The 19,066-nt window shown below is 38.4% G+C and overlaps 1 protein-coding gene across 18 annotated transcripts in view; it reads left to right on the forward strand.

Moving 5' to 3' along the window:
* TRPM3 (transient receptor potential cation channel subfamily M member 3) overlaps window positions 1–19,066 on the forward strand; it is an 829,755-nt gene that overhangs the window by 581,538 nt on the left and 229,151 nt on the right. For all 18 annotated transcript variants that reach the window (XM_068553750.1, XM_068553755.1, XM_068553753.1 and 15 more), the window contains exons 4-5: window positions 15,258–15,471; window positions 18,605–18,729. In XM_068553750.1, the coding sequence (XP_068409851.1) occupies window positions 15,258–15,471; window positions 18,605–18,729 (339 nt within the window). The remainder of the gene's footprint in view (window positions 1–15,257; window positions 15,472–18,604; window positions 18,730–19,066) is intronic.

The following is a 19,066-nucleotide window of genomic DNA, read 5'->3' on the forward strand; positions in this document are numbered from 1 at the left end:
AGTGTGGATGCTCTGGAACCGTGCATTAATTAAAAGTCACGAAAGTTCTCCCTATAAGAAGAGTGCTGCAGATGAAGAAGTGGTTTAGCGGTCAATAATCATTATAGAGTAGTATACCCAGTGACTTCATAGGGTGCTTGAATGATGCCTGTAAGCATCATGCCACAAGCCCAGAGGCATATGATAAAGTTTTAGCCGTTATTTCCTTCATTAATATGCAGTATCTGTCAAATATAGAGCATAAATTTGGTCTTAAGTAGAGCATTCCTCCAAAGTCATCACCTAGGGAGATTCTAATTACCGTGATGCATGAGTGCACAGAACGTGTTTTGGGGACTGCTTTCAGACAATTTATAGATCATGAGAGAAAAGCACTCTGTATTTTCTTCAAATGATGTTTTTGATCAGAAGTTAATCCCGAGTACCTAAAATTCAAAAAACTTAGGGCTTTGTCACAAACGGCTTCTGCTAGTTTTTAAAAATCAGGTCTGTTCTCAGAAGATAAAGTTTTCCACCACTAAAAATTCTGGAAGAATGGAGTTCTAGTTTGGAAGTGAAGAATGTTGGGTTTGGATGCAGACAGTCTAAGTTTATCCCAGAACCATCATATATTTGCTGTGTGACATGAGAAACATCAATTAAATTCTCTGGGCCTCAGTAATTTATTCTGTTATCTAGGAATAATAATACTACCATTATAAATGTTAAATAGATGGCATATGTAAGTCATCTGGCACAGTGCCAGGACACATAATAGTTGTAAAATTAATTTTAACTGTTATTTGTACTACTATCATCATTATTATTTGCTTCAGGCTTTGAAAAATTTTTTAAATATTTTGATTAATACTCTGAAGGACATACATTTGGGTGTATATCTTGGTATATTATTTTAGAAAGTCAAATCATAATTTTTCAGTTAACCCTTTAAAATAATTCAAGAAGTTCTGATTTCTTCACCTAGTTCTTAAGCCCCGAATCTGAAACCACATTGCTTTGTTTATAGTCTGGCCTGTCACTTACTGGTTTAAAATCTGGCCCAGTTTATTTAACTTCCCAGTGCCTCAGTTTCCTCATCTGCAAAATGAGGATAGTAATTCCTGCTTTATAGGGCTGTAGCAAGGGTTAAGTGAGTCAATATGTATTAAGTGCTTAGAAGAGTACCTGGTGTTAAAGCTAAATTAATGTTTGCTATGTTATTACTTCCACTAAGTGTTCACTTACTATAGTTACAGGAGAGGCTTTGCAATCAATTAAAATAAAATGCATAATCTTGAAGTCATATAGAACTGTGTCTAAACACTCACTCTCTCTGCCTAGTTAAAAAGTCTTGGCTAAACCAATTAACTTAGCTGAGCCTCAAGATTTCTTATTTATAAAGTGGGCATGTTTTCCTTATGAGATGGTTACAAGGATTAGAGAGAATATAAAATCACCTGGTATACAGCTAGTGCTCAATATATTTATGAAAATCATAGTAATGGCACAGTGAAGCAGCTTCGTTTACTTCCTAGGAATCCAAAGATATGTTAACATATTTCCACAGGAGTACCAGGCTGCATAAGCTGGTGTCAGTGACGGTCACTAACTGGAGGCTACCACTGTGGACACCAGCTCATCAGTGACTGGAGACATGTGGCTTGTAAACCACCACATTATACACTTTGACTTCCGCACTGAGTCAACCTCCTGCATCCACTTACTCTAGCAAAACGGAAAATGAGCTGTTACCTGGTATCCTCTCTACTTTACTCACTGTAGACTTCAACAATTAGACAGCTACTGTGGGTGTGGCATTTGTGCCTTTTATGATGGACAAAGCCAAGATTCCTTCTCATGATACAATTTTCTTCTACCTGAAAATTTTCCCCTCCTAAAAATTTCTAGTGAATTTGAAATTTTTAAGAATCCTGGAGATTGAATCTCCAAATAAATTTACTAGAACATGTGTCCTTCAAAGTATCAATCAAAATACTTCTGCAACTGTTTTCAGGGTCTGTAGCAAATAATAATGACAACTAAAACTTATTAAACATCTACTATGTGCCCAGCACTGTGCCAAGTACTTATCTATGTTGGTATATTTCATGTTTATGACACTAGCATTATTATTCCTGCATGACAGAATAACATACTAAGGCACAGAAAAGTTAAGTAATTTGCCCTGTGTCACACAGCTACTATATGATATGTGTATATTATGGTATTTAACAGTAGAGGAAAAACTTGAAGAGACAGCTAGATCTTTCACTCTGTTCCAGAAGAGTGAACACATAAGGACATTGAACCTTGACAGCCCTCCCCAGGTCCCACATAGCTCTGTCCAACCCAGAGCTGTCTGTTGGCAGTCAGGTTAGGCAAGGTCAACTACATGATTTGTGGAGCCCAGTATAAAATGAAAATGTAGGCCCTCAGCAGGGGTAGGGAAATCCATGCCCCTTTCCCATGACTACAGCCCCAACCCGTCAGTGGATTGCCATCTCCACACTGGGAAGTGCTCAGTATCCAGTGGGGGAGGCTTCCCACAAAGTTGCCCACAAAACCCACCGTGGCACTGCCAGCCCAAGGCAAAGACAGCTACATCCTTACCTGCCCTCAAATGCTACAGGCCACATGCCCGACCCTGCCCCTGCCCTTGCCTGCACCCAGGTACCAGCTAGGGATGGAAGGTAATGATGGAACACGGCCCTGTCCGCTGCCCCAGGCAGGGCTGGGGAGGGGAGGCTAGGCTGGCAGGGACACTAAAGGCAGGAGCGTGTATGAATGAAGTCCCATTCTGGCGAGGCAGCAGGAGGTAGGACGTGGGACTGTAGCGACGTGTGAGCCGAGGCTCCAGGCCCTCTGCACATGCTCCACTGTCCCATCAGGCTTCACTTACAAAACACGGATTCAAGGGTAAATTTGTCAAGAATTTCAAGACAGCACGTGCAGAACATTAAACCCTGAACACTGCCCTTCTGAGCAGTGTGACTGGGCTGGTGGCACGACCATGAAGCCAGCACTGAGGTTAGGTCTCGCCTGCCCTAGGTGGTCTCAGAGCAGTCACTTCAAGGGGAAACCTTTCTTTCTGACTGTAACCTGCCAAATGAGGACCACTTTTTCTTTTTTATTACAACCCAACATTTAACAAGTGGGAGTCCCCACTGTTCATCTAGGCACGATGAGCATTTTGTCCACTTTAGATACTTGGCCTTGAATTATTCCGATTCTCCTGTCTAGACAAAAGGGTGGAGTTATGCATAGGACAGATGACTTGTTTTATCAGGCAGGACAGTCGTTTTGTGCCAACCTGTGCCTTCTTTACCTCTTGTTCTCTCCAACAAACCGACATGCAGTTCATCAAAGGGAAAAATCAGCAACTACTGTCTGTTAAAGAGTGCCAGTCTTTAGATGGGGAAGCCATGGTTAAATATTCACCAAGATTGAAGTGAATCAGGTCAACTAACTTAATATGTCTTTGGTCTCCTTCTCCTGACAAGAATATTTGAAAGTTGAAATGATTTTTAACAAAGTGGTCAAAAAATTCTAAAGGGCAGATTAACTTTGACCTTCATTAATTTTTAAAAATATAAGATATAACATTAACTTTTCCCCTCAAGACAGCCCAAAATAAAGCACTTGGGTCTTCAGAATGCCGATGTGGTCTGGACCCAATTTGAGGCAGAATCTGCCATAGTTTGGTAGAAGATACAGTGGGAGAAAAGGGACTCATTATTAAAATGTGGTGGGCTATGTGAGAACCATATCTCACATATGTATCTCTGTTACCACATAGACAGTACAGCATGGTGTCACAGGACTTTGATCACCAAAGACCCTTGAGGGATCAGTGCAATGGTTCTCTACTTGGAGGCTCACAATAACTTGTGGGGCTACTACCAATGCCCATGCCCAGGAATCATTCCCAGAGAGTCTCCTTCATTGGTCTGATATAGAACCTGGGCATTCAAAGTGTTTTGTTTATTTATTTTATTTATTTATTTTTGGCTGCATTGGGTCTTTGTTGTTGTGCACGGGCTTTCTCTAGTTGCGGTGAGCAGGAGCTACTGTTCTTTGCGGTGCACGGGCTTCTCATTGCGGTGGCTTCTTTTGTTGCAGAGCACGGGCTCTAGGTGCACAGGCTTCAGTAGTTGTGGCGTGTGGGCTCAGTAGTTGTGGCTCACAGGCTCTAGAGCACAGGCTCAGTAGTTGTGGCTCGCAGGCTATAGAGCGCAGGCTCAGTAGTTGTGGTGCACAGGCTTAGTTGCTCCGCGGCATGTGGGATCTTCCCAGACCAGGGATCAAACCTGTGTCCCCTGCACTGGCAGGCAGATTCTTAACCACTGAACCACCAGGGAAGTCCCCAACGTGTTTTAAAAGTTAGCCCGGTTAATCTACTGTTCAGCCAGGCTTAAGAAATACTGAATAATCCCAATCTGTCTACCTATTTTATAGATGAGGCAACTCGAGCCCAGAGAGGTTAAATTATTTTCTGAGAGTCACCCAATTACTTGACAAAGATAGTTCTCAAACTCAGGATCCTTAGCACTCTCCATCAGTTCTGTTTCTTCTCTGTCATGTATTCCTGGTGCAGCCTATAATAGATGTTTTGAAAGGAAGCTAATTACTATTATGTTTCTAACTCTTTATAAGGGTTTTGAAAACTTTCTAATAGAATTATAAAATCTCTAGTATTTGATGAGGTTAATTACACTCAAAAGCTGTGAGCAGGAAGAGCTCTTTGTAAAATTACATCCTAGGTTAATGGAGCCATTTTCTGAGCCCCTCCCAGGACTCTGTGGTATTCTGTCCTCAATTCTCAGACTTGACAAACCCCAGTGAAATAGCAGTGAAATCAGTGTCTCTCACGCTTTACAGAGAAAGAAGTTGTGACACAGAATGAAGACGTTCAGAGCTGACAGTAAGTGAAGGATTCTCGTTCCTCTCTCTTCTCTATACCAAGCCACATCTTACCAAAAACTTCATGGCCCCCAAATCCATTCCTGGGCTGTTAAACAACCTGGCAGTTCATGCAGATGCCTCATAAAAACCAGAACATGAGGACCAAGGAAGAAGGTACTGAGATACTAAAGCTCTGGTTTAGGCATTTTCTTACTAGACTGGGTTCCAGGGAACTTTTTAAAACTGACTGAGAGAGCAATACCAAAATGGCCCAACAGCAGACATTGTTGGGTCCTTTCTCAAAGACTCTTCTTTATCTGGGGCTGAGTCTATTAAATTATTTAGAAAAGGAAGCAGTGCTGGACTTAATTAGACAGACTCTTATTTGCTTACTAATCATCTCTTCCAGTTAATGCTGAGCTGACTTACAGACCAGGTAAGTATAACCTAATTAAGGACTTGTATTTAAACTTCTCAAGTCACCCACATAATTCTCTTTGGGTTTTCCCTTGCTGTTTACTCAGCTTATTAGATCAGGTTGAGCCCCTTATTACAGTTTTTGTATAATTTAGAGAATTATTCCTGTGCTTCATTTTTACACTTAGAGCTGTAACTGTTGAGTCAGCCAGGATGCAAGCCTTCTTCTCTGCGCATTACCAGAGAGTGTGTGAGAGGGAGTAGGTAAAACTGAGGAGATACTCAAGGGGGTGGGGAGGAGGCTGTCAGCTGCTTGACATCTACAACCTTATACTCTTAAAATCCTTTAGGATTAAATCTGATTTTTAAAAAATTATCTTTCTTTGCATTATGCAGATTTGATCTGGGAATCGTTGACTGACGTGCACAAAATACATTAAATAAATCCCAGTTCACAAAACAAAATAGCTAATCACTGGACTATAGCTAACTAAGAAGCTTTATATAGCAAGGTATGGTTTTTGAGGGGTTTTGTAATTGCTCTGTTGCTTTCCAGTTTCCACTTTGAAATCTCTAGACCATTAGACTGGCAGTACCTTTGGAAAACCTTTCTGAAGCTGGGAATAAAACTAGAACGTATCAATATCACTTAAACTTCTGATCTCAATCATAGACCTATAGAGAAGGAAGAACCGACATTCCTCAAGAGACTCATCTTGTTCTAGAAAATTTTATATAAAAGCAATTCTGGCAGAAAATTCATAGAGTACCCCTGCAACTAGGTGATATGCTCAGTGAAGTTTTGTATTATTTCTAAACCTTTAGCTTTGGCTTATCAGCATCCATCACCTGGAAGCACCTGTTATCTAACATTGAAGAATCACAAAAACAATATAGAAGAAATTACAATGGCATTTTCACTCCCAAAGTTTTGTGGGTCATCAAACTAGGAATCCAATAACAGTGACACCTTACATTTACCTTCCACATATTTTCTTTCTAGGGAACTTTTGCATACATTAAACCACCATAAGCATTAAATATTTGGTGCAAAACCAACGGCTCCATGGACTTGGAAAGCTGATATCAGCAAAGTGGTCTCAGCAGTCTGATGCAACATATTCTCCTTGGCCACAACTTTAATTAAAAATACTCATTTAAAATGGGGCTACAGAGAATTAGAAAATGAAATGATGCTTGTCACAGATCTCAACAGAAAAGAAAATGGGACAAATTCCCACTACAGGCTCGGAAGAGAGGCATTGAAAATACTGTTAAAATAGATTTAGCTGTAGTAGTTCCATTACTCAGAAAAAGTACTACTGAAATATACCAATTGGTTATTTCCCCAAATTAAAGATGGCTTCGCAGTGAGAGTTAGAAAGATTTGTCATTTACCATTTCCTAGAGTATAACCAGATTTGTTGTTCTGTAAATATCTTCCCTTTTCATTTAAAAAGCTGGGCAAAATGATGTGAGTAAAAATTTCGGGCTGAAAAGGTGACAGATTAATTATCAGAGACAAATTGCTCCACAGCAAGTCAAGATCAGAATACCAAAGGAAGATTATTATTATTTTTAATTAAACAACCCCAGCCTATTCTAAGTAGTGATGGCTGCTTCTCCACTTTCTGGCCTTCACCCGCCCTGGGTGTTGTAAAGGGAAGGATACTGTCTGGTTTGTGACACCTCTGTACCAGTTTAATGCAGTGAGGCCATAGTAAAGTTGAATTCTGCTTTGACAAGTGAATAGTAACATTTCTAATGATGAAGCAGGCTAGAGTGGCTTTAGAAAAAACTGCAGTGAAATCACCTGCTAAACAAAAATAAATTTAGCAACTGGAAAAAGCAAAGACTCAGGAGTTTTAGTTACCAAAGCCCTCTGCCATTCGAACAAAAGAAAAGCTCTGGTTTGCTATTATAGTCTCACTTGCAAAATTTCATTTGTAAGTTTGTGGTTTGGAATTCAAAGTACGTGTTTTTGTGAAAATCATGCTTGTGTGCATTGGCCTCCAGAGCACCTAGGAATAGATCAAATAGTACAATTTCAAGTAGAGCTAACTTCTGTTTTATACAGTACATTCTTTAGATGCTCTTCTGAATCTCATTAGCTCATCACACAGGCTTTCTGCTGCCAGGCAGGGGCACTAATGATGGCAGTGCAGGCATGGGTAAGTCATTTGAGCTCAATTTATTTCTAGAAATTAAAATTAGGGAGCTCAGGGCATGAGGGAGAAGGATAGGATAGGTAGCCAGACAGAGGTAGCATTTTCCCTCTGGACAGGTACTTTTTATAACTTGCACCAGTCACTCCTCAGATAGCTCAGAGTTGAGAGACAAAGGGCTACTTTGAAGGGGACATGAAAGAGCTGACGGCAAGTTATCTGGACCTGTTGTATGCAGAGGTCATTTATAACGTGAGTGCTCGTAACTCTTATCCAATTTACATATACTGATTTTTCTGCCATTCCAGGCATTTCCCAGAATTTAATCTTTAGTGTTCTGTGTGGGGGTCAGGATCACCCTTATTTCACAAGAGAGGGTCTCAAACTGATCTAAATGACTTACAGTGCCAGTACTGTATCTGATGCTAGAGTGTGATGCCACACGTGATTGGGAAACCTGTAAATAGGAGCACACATCACCACATCAGAGTACTGCCCAGGTAACAAAATTTAATATACACATTAGGAAGATTTCTTGTTATTTGTAAGGTGATCCCTTGGCAATTAATGAGCTCACAAGTGGACAGTCAAAATTGCTTATCTTGACAACCAAAATAGCTCCTAATTTCAAATCACATTGACCTTTGAGCAGGAATGGATTAATTGCTCTGGGTACAACCATTTATGACCTTGAAGCTGCTGATTCGGCACCTGAGTTAACTGTTATATTACAAGCACCGGGAGAATTACTGAATAACCTGATTTTTATGGGTATAAGAATATAATTTAAAAATTGAAATCTCCAGGTAATCATAAAGTGTCATTTTATCCCTTAGTTTTAATTATCCTCTTATCCCTAAACTGTTTCCTTGAGCTGCTAAACAATAACATACAAAAAGTAACAAATTGATTTCATTTAAATGCTTCCTTTTTTTTTTTTTTTTTTTTTAAACAACAGCTCCTGTTTATTTTTTTATTTTTTATTTATTTATTTTTGGCTGTGTTGGGTCCTCGTTTCTGTGCAAGGGCTTTCTCCAGTCGCGGCGAGCGGGGGCCACTCTTCATCGCGGTGCGCGGGCCTCTCACTGTCGCGGCCTCTCTTGTTGCGGAGCACAGGCTCCAGACGCGCAGGCTCAGTAGCTGTGGCTCACGGGGCCAGTTGCTCCGCGGCATGTGGGATCCTCCCAGACCAGGGCTCGAACCCGTGTCCCCTGCATCGGCAGGCAGATTCTCAACCACTGCGCCACCAGGGAAGCCCTAAATGCTTCCTTTTTTAAAAAATCTCTTATTCTCCAAGGGAAGGAAAAAATAAATCTAAAATAATGGCCAACATTAAAGGAACAGGGACACCCAGTATTTCTGTTATTTATCAGTTTCTGGATAATCAGGGATGGGCTGTCATTAATCATGTGTTCCTTTGTATAAGAATTAGTCCTGGTGAAAAAGAATTAGGTAGTTGAAATTGAGTAGCTTATCAGTGGCTGCACTTTCCTACTTCTCATGGCCTGAGTAACTTTCCAGTGTTTCCTCCATTCTTCTCGTTGATTTTCATGTAAAATATTGAGTGTTCTTTCTTCCCTTGGGCCCAGTGATAAACGCTAGACACACCACTTAGAATCTTTGGTCTGGGGAAGAGTTGTAATCCTTGCTACTCCTGTGGTCCCTGGGGAGCTAGTTAGAAATGCAAAACCTCAAGTCCCACCTCATACCTACTGAATCAGAACCTGCATTTTTGAGGTCCCCTGGGTGAGTTTTGCATGTTAAAGTTTGAGAAGCATAGCTCAACCTAGAGTTTCCAGTGTAACAGTAGCTTTAATAATGGGTTAGGTGAGTGGTTAATTACTAGATAACTAATTCTGACTCCCAGTCACTCACCTTCCCTGGGTCTCAGTGTCCTCATCTGTAAAGCAGAAGAACTGAAATAGAGTATTTCTAGTTCCCATGATTGCTAAGATATTTCTAAACTCCCTTTTATTTTTAAGATTGTAACTACATCATAGCCAGTACTGAAAGGCTTATCCAAAATCATAGGTCAGACCAAACATGATCCCTCCACTCAAAGGTCTTGCAAATGGGGAGATAAAACTGACACATACAAGAAACAGCTGGAAAAAAATATATATTAGACTGGGTTTGACTGAGAGTTATACTGAGTCAACATGAGCTTGCATTCCAAGGAGCAGTCAGTAAGAGCCTTTGAAAGACAAGAATGATTTATGTAGATGAAAGGGGAGGGACTGGGTTTTCTAGGACTTGGGGAATAACATTAGCCAAATACAGAGAGAAGTGGGGAAACGCCTCTTAAATAAGTAGGGTAAGGCCAAATTGTGGGGACCATGACAGGCAGAATGGGAGTTTATGTATGATGTAACTATTTGAATTGAGAAATAATAGGATCAAAAAGGAATTGGGGAAAGAAATCTGCCTGTTGGTGTCTCATTGAGAACACAGGGTTAGAGGAGCCAGTAGGACTGTTGCCACAACCCAAAATGACATCCTAGTAAAGAGCATTCTTATTTATTCTTAAAATAGCAACTGAAGCAATAGAAGGAAAGGCCTGGATGAGAGCACCATTTGAGAAATGGATCGTTAGGACTCGCAGACTGCTTGGTTGTAAGTGAAGGAAAAGGAAAAGTAAGGAGAGAGGAGGCATTTATGTTTTTGAGGTCAAGAGCAAGGACGTGGAGTCAGACAGACCTGGGGTGTGGATTCTGTCATCACCACTTAATAGCTGTTGAACTTACTGTTCTTTCCTGTCCCCCGTAAATGTGGATGCCACCAACCTCGTAATTGGGAGGAGTCCATGAAATGATGCATGTAAAGCACACAGTACGTATGTACCTGGAACACAAGGGATTTGATTGTAGGTTTGGGGTTTTTTCTCAGTAGTTAAGAAATTGAGAGTAGAGAGAAATATGCATGGAGAGCGTATGAGCAACATGACCTTACACAGGCCAGACACTGAATACCTCTGTTTCTTCCTCTGTAAGACAGAGAACCAGGGACAAGGTGATCTAAGGTCATTCATTCATTCCCCCACTGGAGCACTTATTAACTGAGTAAGAAGTGTTTCGTGATCACCAGCAAGCTTTTCTTCGTTTCCTAGCTAGGAAAAAGATAAAGCTAGTTCAAAAGGAATTTTAACATATTCACTAGATTCGTTGGTCACTTTCCAGTGAACTGCTCACATGATCAGTAAGTTGGGTTCCTTATTGGTAAGTTGTAACTTTAGAAGCCCCAAAGGGAATTATTTACCAAGTGAGACTTATTCCTAAAAATGCATTAGGATTATTATTACTAATTACTATAAATAATGGAACTCCATAATATGTTATTTTTAAATATTTTTTATTTATTTATTTATTTATTTAATTTTATTTTGGCTGTGCCAGGGCTTAGTTGCGACGTGTGCAATATCTTCATTGCTGGCACGTGGGATCTTTAGTTGCGGCATGTGGGCTTCTTAGTTGTGGCATGTGAACTCTTAGTTGCAGCATGCATGTGGGATCTAGTTCCCCGACCAGGGATTGAACCCAAGCCCTCTGCATTGGGAGCGTGGAGTCTTACCCACCAGATCACAGGAAAGTCCCCATAATATGTTATTTAGCTAGGTTACACATACTAAAATTATTACACATTCTCTGTAGTGATTTAGTATGATTGCCATATCTCTTCATATTGAATTAATTAATAATGTATGTGTGTCTGTTCCCAGACACTACCTGTGGCTCAGAATCTCACATTATTTACCTGGCTAAATGAAACGTGCAGGTGGGGTTGCTCAATGAGGCATCTTGAAGTTCCAAAAGCCATAATCACACTACTTTTCTTGTTTTTCAAAACATTTTACTGTTCTCAAGTAAGCCTTCTCTAATCATTGGGACTACAGCTTTATAGTTCTTCAGAAATTTTAGGAACTACTATCTAGGCTTGCAAGGGGCACGTAATTTTAGAAGGATTTTTATACTTTAGATGTTTGTCTATATTTAGAAATGTAATTTATATCTCACCTTAGAAGAATATGGATTCTTATTTAGTTGGGGTTTTTTGAAGGAATAAGAAAGTGATACTGAAATAAAGTTATTGAATAATTTGAGAAGCAGTTTCTTAGCCTCTCCCACAATGAACATTCTTGGTTTGGAAGCCTTGTGAGTCTCAGTCAGTTCTAGTTTATTTTACTAAATATCCCTTTCTAGAATTATTCAAAATGGTATAAATTTAATCTAGTAAAGCTACCAAATTTTAACATAAATTTAGCATAAATTCAGTGTACAGGCACAGAAAACATTTTATTCTTTTATTTTATAGTGTTCCATTATATAGATAGCTTTCTTATAAACAGTCACTCAATGAGATAATTAATATAACAATAGATAATTTTAAAAGCTTTTAAGAAACCCTTGTGTTTGCTTCCACCACTGCAGTACCCTCTCTCCAGCCCCAAGGCTCCTTGCATGACACAAAAGCACATGTTGTTGAAGATTTCTGCTGATAGATATCTGAAAGTTCTTGCCCTCTACATGAGAGTTTGTGTACAAAATATGCAGCTTCCCACATTGTAAACTCTAGTTAAATTCTATTGATATAAGTGATGTAATTCTTTTTTTTTAACATCTTTATTGGAGTATAATTGCTTTACAATGTTGTGTTAGTTTCTGCTGTACAACAAAGTGAATCAGCTATATGTATACAGATATCCCCATATCCCCTCCCTCTTGCGCCTCCCTCCCACCCTCCATATCCCACCCCTCTAGGTAGTCACAAAGCACTGAGCTGATCTCCCTGTGCTATGCAACTGCTTCCCACTAGCTATTATATCACTTATTTTATACACTACCAAATGTAAAATAAGTGTTGTAATTCTTTTGATATAATGTACTTAGCTAAAATTGCCAACCTTTACTGTTTCCATTCTGGAATTGATTTTTGCTGAGTAGATTAAATCAATATAGAACCAGCTTGTTAGATTCTAACACTTCTTTGGATTTCTAGTATATGTATATGGGAAACTTTAGCTCTTTTGTATTTCTTGATTATGCAGCTTAATTTATCAAGCTACTTTCATATTTTGTATGTTTGTGCCTCACATTTCTGCTAAATATATTTAAAATATACTTTAACAAAAGAATTGACATATAATTTTTAAGGTTTTTGCAACAGTGGGGTCTCCCCGATCCAAAAAATATTACAATAAATTGTCATCTCCTGCATAACCTTTTTTATTTATACATCCAAAAGCGTATGTTTGTATGATTACATGCAAGTCTGTTCTTTTTGTGGTTATGTAACTTCAACATTAATACTTCACAAATTCCAAATTAAAACTTTTCTCTCCCACACAATATATAGACTTTAGAATGCTTTGACTCTAATTACTACTCCCGAATTTATATGCTATATTATCCAGTGCTTTAGTTCTATCCCTTTCCACCATATATTGGACACTATTATCATTTTATATTTTACAACCAGTGCTTTTTAAGATTTACCCTGTATGTGCTAATATCTTTGTTTACCACTCTTTCTTGTGTCTCAGATCATCCATCTGGGATCATGTAACTTCTGCCTGCTACATATATCTTAAAATTTCCTTCAGTGAAGTCTGCTAGAAGTAAATTCTCAGTTTTGGTAGTCTAAAAATGTCTATAATATGCTCTCATTTTGGAAAGATATTTTTGCTGAATTCTACACTGACAGACAATTTCTCTTTGCAAATCGAAGACACTGTTCTGGCATCCATTGTTGCTGTTGAAAGTAAGCCATCAGTCTAATGACTGTTTCTTTGTAGGTAATCTGTCTTTTTTTATAGCTCCTTTTGAAGGCTTTTCCCCCCTACCCTTTGGTGTTCTCTATGAGGTATCTGTGCGTGGGGTTTCTTTTTATTTATCTTGCTTGGGATTCATTGAGCTTCTTGAATCTGAGAATTAGTATCTTTTAGTAATTCTGAGAAATTCCCAACCAATATCTCTTCAAGTATTGCCTCTTCCACATTATCTCTTATTTCTATCTAGAATTCTGATTACATCCTCTAAAATTCTCAAATTTTCTTCTATGTTTTCAATTCCTCTATTTTTCTAGGCTGCATCTGGCTTATTTCTCTGGATCTGTAGTTAACATGTCTGATCTGTAGTTTCATTTATCCCCTGTATTTTTTATTTAAATTGTTATATTTTAATTTCTAGAAGTTCTGTTTTTTACTGTTTTTCAAATGTATGTGATCATTTTTTATAATCACTTGTTCTTTATTCATATGTTCAATTTTCTCATTTATGTTTTTTAACATATTAAATGTAGGTATTTTATATTCTCTGTCTGAGCATTTCAGTATCTTTGAGGATCTTATTCTGCTACCCATTGTGTCTTTTGGTTCTCATTCATGTTGCTTTACTTCCTTTTGTAATTTGTGATTTTATTTTTTTACAATGAAATGCTTATTTTCCCATGGGAATTATTTGAGACCTGGGTTGATGATGTATTCCTCCACAGAGAATTTGCATTTGCTTCTGACAGTTATCTGGAGCCATTACCCCACCAGAACCACCTTATATTAAATACTCTGATGTTTCTCAAACCACACTGAGAGTGTGAATGTGGACCAGAACCTGTATGAGGACCCACTTTTGTTTATAAATAACCAGAGGAGAATTTTTTTTTCCCATCTGCTGAGAGTCAAGGTTGAGGCAGGCAAGTTTCCTTGCTCTGTTCTTCTGACCATCAGCCTTATTTATTTTTCTTCCTTACACTTGAGAGTGGAGCCCTTTGAAGTATCCCCGCTTTATGTGGGGTCTCTCCTTAGGCACTGAGGCACCCCCATACTGCATTAAGCTACCAAAGCAGCTGCTCATGGTCTTCCAGGATTCAGGAGAAAGCCTCAAGGCCAAAGCTTGCTTTGGTATTTCCTTACCTCCTGAGATTCCAGCTTCCACTTTGTTTAGGTATCTGAATATTCTCTCTTTTCATGCCAGCTCAGCAATGCATTTCAAAAGGCTTTCAAGTGCATTTGCCCAGTATTCCAGTTGTTTCCAGCTAGAAATGAAATGTTTATATAATTAAAGACCTAAATGAGTGTGTATATATATATATAGTTATAGTTATATAGATGTTTATCATTATATGTATTTATAGCATTTTATTTATATATACTTATCATAACTTTATTTCCAGTTGCATCTGGTAATACCTTGATATCTGCTATGCACTTCAATTTTTTTCAACTATTCTACAAAAATAATTGGAATGACTTTTGTCACTTTTCTTTGAAAGATAAAGAAAACATTTGGTATGCAGGTATTTTTAGATTTAAATAAATATAATCAGCTGTTACCATATTTTAAAATTCTTGTTACATTATGTAGAACTGTAGAATTTTCAAAACCTCTCAAAATAATAGTCACAGAAACAGTCATGTCTAGGTCCAGTTGGTATAGAGGGATTATTTATATTGAAAATGTTAGCAACATTTGAACTGTTGCACAAATTTTAAGGTTGGTAAAATATAAATATGATTTCCTTTGAGCAAAGAACCCATCCCAGGGAAAGTTGTGTTTACACTGCATTTTAGAAAGTTAAATAATTTAAAAATTTGTAGTCATTCAGAATTTCAAGAAAACCTTTTAAAATGGTGAATCCCTTTGTCTAGAAGGCTCTTTTGGTAAATCAATTGATTTGCCCCTTTTAAAAAATCTAGTTTTTATAAGACGTTTTCTTCAAGTAACTATACATATTATTGCAATCAGTAAAGATAAGCAGTCAGCCCTGCCCTGTCTCCCTAATCAATGGTCGTCCTTCTTCTAGTACGTACGAGTATCTTTCGATACAAAACCTGATCTCCTCCTACACCTGATGACCAAGGAATGGCAGTTGGAGCTTCCCAAGCTTCTCATCTCAGTTCATGGGGGACTACAGAACTTTGAACTCCAGCCAAAACTCAAGCAAGTCTTTGGGAAAGGTCTCATCAAAGCAGCCATGACAACTGGAGCATGGATATTCACTGGAGGTGTTAACACAGGTAATTGGAAGTGGGACAGAGAAGGACAACGTAAGGCCACGAGAATGTTGTGACTAAGATCATTTTCCCCTGAGGTTAAATATATTTACATTCCCCCACCTCATCCCCTACACCTGTGTGTCCACACCTGCTGGTTATTGCTCCTTTCACTGAGTCTCTCTCCTTCCTCTACCTAAATGATAACTGTACTGTCATTTCTCAACCAAGAAGAATTATTTACACTTAAGAAAAGGATTGGGATATTTAATACTTGACTCTACAGAATTTATAAACACGACTAATGGAATTTCACAGGATATTTTCAATACCTCAAGTTGCCAAATAGGCATCCAGTAATTTTTTAAAGAATAACTTTTGCTCTAAATTGGAGACTCTGTTCTTTAAGTGATTTTAAGTTTGATGCAAATAGCTTTAGATTTTGCAGAATGCCCTTTCCATCTGGGGTGACAGCAAAGTCTGGAGTAATATGTGTTTATTACTTAAAGTATTTCATTGAATCAACTCTGCACCAACAGAAGACACACTCCACTCTGAACTCCAAGCGGTCTTTTCTACCTGCCAAATGAGTTTCTATATTGTGATCCAGGCAAGCTGTCAAATCAATTCTTACAAACCCACTTAGAGTTAAGTGCTTATCTGCAGAACATTATGAATGTGCAGCAGATAATGGAATGGATGCTGTAAATGTTTTGATATATTTCCCCAGCCTGAGTCAGAAGTGCCAATTGGAAGAGACAGGTAATGCTGCAGTAAATTAATTCAGACTTGTTTCAAGACTCAAAGTCTGCGCATGTGGACACATTTGAAGTTAGTGGGACATGCTGAACATAACCCTGGACCAACTAGTTTTAAATAGAATGTTATCTCAATGTTGTTTATTCATTTGTTTGTAGTTTAGGTGATATTTGAGTGAGACCTGCACTCAGAATTCTCCTCCATACCTAGAAGTTGGGAACATTCAGCTCACAACAATGTAGGTTCATTTACACAGCGAAATCTGCATATCGCCCGTGCCCGTCGTTGTCATATGAAACCCTGACTCAGTCTGTGTAGTGACATGATCTTAGAATGACCTGCTCAGCCGGCTCTTTACTGTTTACTTTGTGGCGATCAAATATCTACAGAGCAGTTTTCTTCCGTGGCTGTTCAGGCTTTAAGCTCCAACTTTCACTCACAGTTTAACAGGCATCATTTGCCTAGAATTATTCAGTCTTTCGCTTTCCTGGCATAACCTGCATCTCCTGTGGAGATCAACACAAAGGTTTCTAAAAGAAATGCTTACCAATCTTCTGTTTGGGGGAACTTGGAACATTGTTTATTGTTTTTCTTCTTTTGTGAAATGCATCCAATATCAGAAGAAGAATTAACAGCGTAAATGTTGTAAACCAAAGAGTTCACCTCTGCCTCTCTCCAGGCATAGTGTTCAATCCAGCACTCTAAGTGAGGTTTTTTGAGCGTTCGATTGAACGCTCAGCTTGGGTAAAAGGTGAAGGTGGAATTGTGGCAGATGGAGGGAGGGGCTGCCATGAAGTTAACCTTCTTGTCCAGGACTGGACCCCAAATGAGTTTTGCATATAAATAGGAAAAAACTTAACACTAATATTCACACCTTTACTCTTGTAATTTGGTTTTCTTTATCAGTACTTTCTCTTAGAAGATCCATAGATGAGTTAGTAAGTGAAATTGATATTCTTGCCAACGCTCCCAGCACAGCTCAGCATGGATTAGTGGCTATTTACACTACTCTGTTGTCTGATTTTTTTTAAAGGAGGCTCTTTCTGTTTGATCTTAGGAATATTTCAGAATTGAGTTGTTCACACATGTCTGTTGTCTCCTGTGATTAAATTGCCTGGTGTGTTTTGTGTGCTTAGTTAGTTCAGTGCCCAGTTCCTGAGCCCTCACTCTGTGCTGGCACCTGAAGAGAGTGAGCCGCTGATCTCCAGCCTTCCCCTCAGTAAGTTTACTCTGAGCAGAGACATCCTCACATGTGGTTATGAGCCAAAGAAGAATATGTTCAGTGACATATTGAACTATTCAAAATATACAAACTGCAACCCTGTTCAAATGGAGAAGAAATCAAATCCAACTCAGCTTTCATATAGGAGATGGAACTAGGCGTGAGTTTTTCCTTGAAGAATGGGTGGAATTTTCCTTGAAGTATAAATGGAAACATCTTTTCTTAGAGAATGTATTTTATATCTTCTATAAAAATGATCACTTGAGAGAGAAGTTACAAGATTAGAAATTATATCTTCTTTAAATGGTTTATTCAAAGATAAAAGGTAGTTCCCTACCATCTTGTAAACTGGATTTTCTCACTCTTAACTATGGTGAGGAAAGGCGTGGTGATGGGAAGGCCACTATGACAGAAGAGGAAAATAATTAGAATGATGTCTAAAAAGGTGTATTTATGTATTTTTAACATAAATTTTCCACAGAATATATCAACATTTTCTTTACAAGCAGGGTCTCCACATTATGTGTCCATAAATAAGAAGGTGAAATCAAGATTAACAGAATCTGAGCTAAGTAATTACTCTATTTGCTGACCCTAACTCATACACAAACTGTGGTATAGATTTAATATAATATTATTTATGATGCTTTTTATAGGATATTGTCATGTTATTAGTTCTTAGTCATACTAACACATCATTATACTTATAATACAAGAAAAGATTCTCTAAGTTTAAAGTATCGTATTTATTCTTTTTTTTTAAATGAAGTTTTATTATTATCATTATTTTGGCCACGCGGCTTACGGGATCTTAGTTCCCTGACCAGGGATCGAACCCATGGCCCTTGCAGTGGAAGTGCAGAGTCCTAACCACTGGACCACCAGGGAAGTCCCTGTATTTATTCTTTTTATAGATATTGTATACATCTGTTTTTCATATGAGATAGAATAAGAAATGTACTACTAGAGTTCATATACAAGTCCAGCAGATGTATCTGGCATTAGAGCTGCAAGTTTATGTTCTCTCCTGAACACGTGTAGTTCGTGTAGAAATGTGTCAAAACTTTATATTCAGTGCATTTAATCTTAGGAAAAACAGTTACCACAATTTCCTTTAGATCAATGGAAAGTAATTGCTTTAAAAGGCAAGAGTAATACTTCTCTTTTTCCTCTTAGGTGTTATTCGTCATGTTGGAGATGCCTTGAAGGACCATGCGTCTAAGTCTCGAGGGAAGATATGTACCATAGGTATCGCCCCTTGGGGAATTGTGGAAAACCAGGAGGACCTGATTGGAAGAGATGTAAGTCCTGGGAGCTCCCTGTATGTGACTTCTCATAGAGGCGATATCAAAAGAGTAAAATAAAATTAGAATTCAAACTATGCATACTGGATTACTCTGTCAGTCCCCACCTCCCAAAAAGAAACTGATGTTAGGAATAGTTATGGGAGACTGTTTATTTTCCAGTATCTATCTATGTGAACTCCATGTCAACTCTTAGGATTAGGAAAGGTCCTAAGTAAGACTTATCAACTACCCTCTTGGTTTGAATCAAGCAATGGTCTTTTATCACCCATCAAATTTTGCAAGTGCTCTTGGCACAGTTATGTTAAGATTAATTAACAACATGAATTCATTG

This window comes from Eschrichtius robustus, chromosome 10 (genome assembly GCF_028021215.1).
Source record: "Eschrichtius robustus isolate mEscRob2 chromosome 10, mEscRob2.pri, whole genome shotgun sequence".
Lineage (NCBI taxonomy): Eukaryota > Metazoa > Chordata > Mammalia > Artiodactyla > Eschrichtiidae > Eschrichtius > Eschrichtius robustus.